Raw genomic sequence first — 5,691 nt, 5'->3', positions numbered from 1 at the left:
CACCAGTTTCGATATGGCCGAAAAACCACCTCATCCTAGCGCAAAAAAATTTAGTTGAAAAACGTAATTTTTTTCGAAATTGGCTTGTTTCCATTGAGCAAATTTAGTTTCGAAATTCTAATTTATGCATTTTCATGGTCAGTGGAAACGCAGCTACTGTTTGCTACCATGGTTTTAAAGCAGACAGTGTTGTTTTCATCGTGTCGCCTTTTTTTGTGTGTGTGCCTTTAGGACCGAAGGCCCTTTGTGGTGCCGGAGAGTGTGCCCTGGAGGTTGATGTCCAACACTCTCAACCTGAAATTTACTTCCGAGGTCCAGACACAGCACCAGCTGCACGACTACAACAAACACTTTTTGGCCGGGAAGATATTTGACAAGTTAGATAGTCCCGAGGGCTTCGACAACATGATGGTTTCATGGGCCCAGTTTAATAAGGTGTGTGTTAAAGGGTGTGTGTGTTTTATTGCACTGACCGTTTGCAGAGATCTCACAGTTCTTTTAATCTTACAGGAGGTCCTCCCAGGTCGACCATTCACTTTCTGGCAGTGGTTTGAGGGAGCCATGGAGCTGACCAAGAAACATCTGAGGACTTACTGGAGCGAAGGGTGAGAGGACGCCTCTACTGTTTGTTTAAGCATCCTGTAATGTCCTGTAACAACCTGTAACATCCGCATCCTGTAACATCCTGTAGCATCCTGTAACATCCTGTAACATCCTGTAACGACCTGTAGCATCCCGTAACATCCTGTAACGACCTGTAGCATCCCGTAACATCCTGTAACGACCTGTAGCATCCCGTAACATCCTGTAACAACCTGTAACATCCTGTAACATCCTGTAACATCCTGTAACATCCTGTAACGACCTGTAGCATCCCGTAACATCCTGTAACATCCTGTAACATCCTGTAACATCCTGTAACGACCTGTAGCATCCCGTAACATCCTGTAACGACCTGTAGCATCCCGTAACATCCTGTAACAACCTGTAGCATCCCGTAACATCCTGTAACAACCTGTAACATCCGCATCCTGTAACATCCTGTAACATCCTGTAACGACCTGTAGCATCCCGTAACATCCTGTAACGACCTGTAGCATCCCGTAACATCCTGTAACAACCTGTAGCATCCCGTAACATCCTGTAACAACCTGTGGCATCCCGTAACATCCTGTAACAACCTGTGGCATCCCGTAACATCCTGTAACATCCTGTAACAACTTGTAACATCCTGTAACAATCTGTAGCATCCTGTAACAACCTGTAGCATCCTGTAACAACCTGTAGCATCCTGTAACATCCTGTAACATCCCGTAACATCCCGTAACATCCTGTAACATCTTGTAGCATCCTGTAAGGTCCTGTAACAACCTGTAGCATCCTGTAACAACCTGTAGCATCCTGTAACAACCTGTAGCATCCTGTAACAACCTGTAGCATCCTGTAACAACCTGTAGCGTCCTGTAACAACCTGTAACAACCTGCAGTATTAATCAGCGTTTGCAATTTTTGCTCCATTTAGGCTGATATTTGGTTTCATCGGAAAGCAACACCTACACTTCATTCTCAGAGACAGCCCCAACGGGACCTTCCTACTTCGCTTCAGTGACTCTGAGATTGGAGGCATCACCATTGCTTATGTTTGCGCTTCGGAAAGTAAGTTTTCACATTTGGCAGCAGCTTTCTTTCTTTTTGTTATCCCCCCCCCCCTCCCCCCCCCATTTTCCCTAAATTTGCACTGCAGCTTTTAGGCCTGTCACAATAACAATTTTTTTCTGGATAATAAATTTTCTCAGAAGTTATTGCGATAAATGATAATATCATTTGGAGACCAGTTTAAACTAATATGATAAAACTCCCAGCCCAGCTTACAAAGCTCATTGAAGTTTAAGAAATGTGCGTACATAAAAAAAAATTACAAATTAACCCGGACCAGAGATTAGGAAAACAACAACTGAAACATTGCTACTCACCTCTGTCCAAGCTGGCACAGTTTATTCTTTGTCTCTTCCCCTGGCCTCATAAAATATATGTTGTCACCCTAACACCACTTACAAACTTAGCAAAATTTACACAGAACTCTCTTTGTGAAGAGAAGTCTCAAGATTGAAGTTATGCAGGAAAGATTTGTATATTTGGGAGGATGTTCAAGGTTAGTTTGTTGATTAAATTTGATATTTAGTATGTGTGTGACATGAATTGTTTGGGAACAACCCAGTTTTGATTTTGTTTGAATTTAATGTTTAGGAAAAACAAAGTGGACAGGTATAAGATTTTTTTCTGCCTTTCATTTCATTTATGACTTTCATTTTTTATTGTAAATAGATTTTCTTTTGTTTGTTTAGTAAATGAATGAATAATCAAAATAAATAAGAAATAACAACTATAATCTCAATTAACGATGGCTTTTTACTCTCCCGCGACTCTGCTTTAAACATTCATTTGCTCTGACAAATCTCAATTTTATTTATTTATTTTTTAAATAGTTTTTATTTTTATAATGATAAAACGATTTAGAAAGTATATTGGTATGCAGTATGATATACAATTTTAACAAAAAGCAAACATAAAAAATTAGTCTCACTAGATTTGAGCAGTTCAAAGTTTCATTTTCTTCCTCTCATCTTTTTGATATATGAAATGAAGGCCTCCAAACTGTTTCTAATTTGTCCATCTTGCTGTCCAGTATGTAAGTAATCCTTTCTAGCAGAAGATTTGATGCCATTTGATGTATCCATGGTTTTATAGTTGGTCTGTGGGATTTCTTCCAGTTTAGTGATATACATCGTTTAGCAATCACAGTAGCCCTGTATCCAGGAGAGTCTGTTAACTCTGTATTATTGTGTCTCTCAGGGTAGAGCCAGATAACCCAGGTTCATATTAATACATTTACTAATTTTTTTTTTACAGTACCACATACATGTACTAATGTACTGTCTGGATAATACAATTTGGGCATACGTCAAATCTCATTTTTTTTTTTTTCTTCTAGACGGAGGACGGCAAGTCCAGAACATCCAGCCTTTCACTAAGAGAGATCTGGAGATCCGCAGCCTTGGTGACCGCATCCGAGACATCAACGAAATAGCATTTCTGTACCCCAACTTTCCTAAACATGATGTTTTCAAAAAACACTACTCAGGTAAAGTTCTGCATGGTGTCCCACATAAGCAGAGTCAGCTTCATATTTTTCTATTAAAAATGATTTTGTAGTTAAAACGTGACGTCTGGTTTCCACCAGGGCCTCAGGTGCCAGCTGCTTCAGGCTACATCCCGGTCTCTCTTCAGACTAAAGTCGGCATGTAAGGAGTTTTTTTTTTTTTTTTTTTTTTTTATTTCTATTTTTAGACAAACAATAAATAATCTATTTGGTGGGATTTAGTTTGTTACAAGGAAACCTGTAAAACCTAGGTGTGTGTTTCTGTGTGCAGGGAATCTTCACTTCCAGCTCCTAATGTGGCACAGATGAACAACGCWCCCACAGGCTTTGCTGGGTAAGTGACATATTTACTTTTCACCTCCCTGCTATGTTTGTTATTTCAGGTGAAAATTCTTGAWATATTCTGATAACAAGACTTGGGTACATAACCTGGAACTTGAAGCCAAARGAACAGGAGCGCCCCCTGTAGGCTGGCTAAAGTATAGGGGCTATATAAATTACAAAGAGTAAAAACGTAATATTTTCTATCTCTTGATTTCTAATGATTCTAATGAATAAAATATTTTAATATTCCCACATTTAGATTTTATTTCTCCAGGAGGAAAGTTTTTTTTTGTTTGTTTGTTCCAAAATCAAAACTCCTAAAAATTCTAAACTTAAAAAGAAAGTAGAAATGTTCCCGTATTCTTTATTTTCTTGTAGATCGTTTAATAATCAATATTAGATTAATAGAAGAAAATTTTTGGTTTAGGGTCTTGGCTAAAATTTTATTCTAAGTTAATCTTCTGGTATGCTTTAATTAAAATGTATATTTGTAAAATAAATAATAGTTACTGATTAATAATATAATGTGTAAAATTTTGGGAAGCTGAAAACTGAAGTCGGTCTTTACTTACTTACAGTAGTTGTTTCTTTATAAATGCATAAAAAGTGTGTAAATGAGTTAATGTGTTTTAAATAAGAGTAGTGATGCATTTATCCAAAAAAAACTATAAATCTGAAATAATTTCTTCTCAAGATAATGTCTTATAATAAATATTACCGATTGCTTTTGTCACTTTGTCAGTTAAGGTATTGTCATTTTTCTTTCCTATTTCCTACTTTCTTTATATTTCTTTCTTTTTCATATTTGTGCAGGGGTGCTATTTCCCCGACTAATATTCAAACCATGGACTGTGTCCCCATGTAAGTGTGACTTTAAAGAATTTATTTATTTCATTAGGCRGCACGGCGACYTTTCTGGGTATTTGCATGTTCTCTCCATGTGTACAATGTTAGGCTAATTGGTAACTCTTGTCCCTAGGTGTGAGTGAGAGAGTGAATGGCTGTTTGTCTCGTTTGTATCTGTGTGGACCTGTGTGCGTGGTGACTGCAGCATAAGGGCACCAGTGACCCTAAAATGGAAGGAGCAGGAATAAATAATGGATGAATGGATTACTGATGTCACCTCCTAATCCTCATCTTTTTAATTAGATTAAAAATGATTCAGAAAATCTCAAAAGTACCTAAGTGATTACAACATGTCAACCTGATGAGTTTTCTTATAATCAACAGTTCGGTGTGCTGCGTTCACACTGAACGCGATTTGGGCATCAAAACGTTGTGCACTTGAGGTCAGAGGCTTACCAAAATTTCTCTTCACGCGCGTCCGCCGAAGAATTTGCATATAAACCTGATGCTCAAAGCACGTTTGGTGTGAACGCAGCAAAACATTTACTAATGTGTTGAACCAGGTCTTAATAAGTCAATTATTCTGAGATGTTTTGTAGGTAAAAGTTCAAACAAATACTCTTTGTGTGTGTTCGTGTGTGTGTGCAGAGATTCCACACTTGCTCCTGATGATGCATCAAGTTTTCTGGAGTAAGTGAAATTTAATTATCATGAAATGTTACTTCTATTGATGTTTTTTCCTTCCACATTACTGACTACAAAACTTTTACTTACATGTACAGTGATGCTATTTCCCAGAGTTCTCTGCAAGACCTGGATTTGTAAGTATAACTCCAGCATCATCAAACTTTCTTTTACATCATTTGTCTGCCTTTCACTTTACTTACTTTTAAACTTTACACACATATAGGTGCGACCTCCCGTTTACTTTTCACTGCTCGTGCCACCTGCTTTTCTGTGATTTTTAGTAACATTTGTGGAATCTGAGTCAGTTTCTCTTTTTTTACATCCTTCTTATTACAGTGGCCAACTCTTTAGCAAAGAAAACAAAGTTTTCAGGATGTTTTGTATTCTGATGGGGAAAGAGCAACAGTGAATTGACTTTAGTTATATATTTTCCGTATTCTCTTCCTCTTTTAAAATCAAATAATTAAATTTGATTTATTTATTTGAATGGGACAATACATATTGATGAACATAGAATATTGCCGGAAATATACCAGATTCAGCAAGATACTAATTTCTGTCCATTATTCCATGAACCAAACACAACATACACAAGAATAACCTATTTTAAGATACCTATATCAAAGTGGTAGTGTTTAAAAGATTTACAAAACTATGTCTGTCATATTTTATAT

At 37.2% G+C, this 5,691-nt stretch overlaps 1 protein-coding gene across 3 annotated transcripts in view; it reads left to right on the top strand.

Moving 5' to 3' along the window:
• stat6 (signal transducer and activator of transcription 6, interleukin-4 induced) overlaps nt 1–5,151 on the top strand; it is a gene marked incomplete at its 3' end in the record, with an annotated part of 32,806 nt that extends 27,655 nt beyond the window's left edge. For all 3 annotated transcript variants that reach the window (XM_014019508.1, XM_014019500.1, XM_014019494.1), the window contains 9 exon segments: nt 232–435; nt 511–605; nt 1,523–1,656; nt 2,993–3,142; nt 3,242–3,302; nt 3,432–3,494; nt 4,298–4,345; nt 4,979–5,020; nt 5,113–5,151. In XM_014019508.1, coding sequence (XP_013874962.1) covers nt 232–435; nt 511–605; nt 1,523–1,656; nt 2,993–3,142; nt 3,242–3,302; nt 3,432–3,494; nt 4,298–4,345; nt 4,979–5,020; nt 5,113–5,151 — 836 coding nt within the window.
• Between the last annotated feature and the right edge of the window lie 540 nt (nt 5,152–5,691).

The sequence above is a fragment of the Austrofundulus limnaeus genome, unplaced genomic scaffold (genome assembly GCF_001266775.1).
Source record: "Austrofundulus limnaeus strain Quisiro unplaced genomic scaffold, Austrofundulus_limnaeus-1.0 Scaffold3, whole genome shotgun sequence".
Classification (NCBI taxonomy): Eukaryota; Metazoa; Chordata; class Actinopteri; order Cyprinodontiformes; family Rivulidae; genus Austrofundulus; species Austrofundulus limnaeus.
Note: the sequence above shows the minus strand (reverse complement) of the source record. Positions and strands in the feature narration are given on the sequence as shown.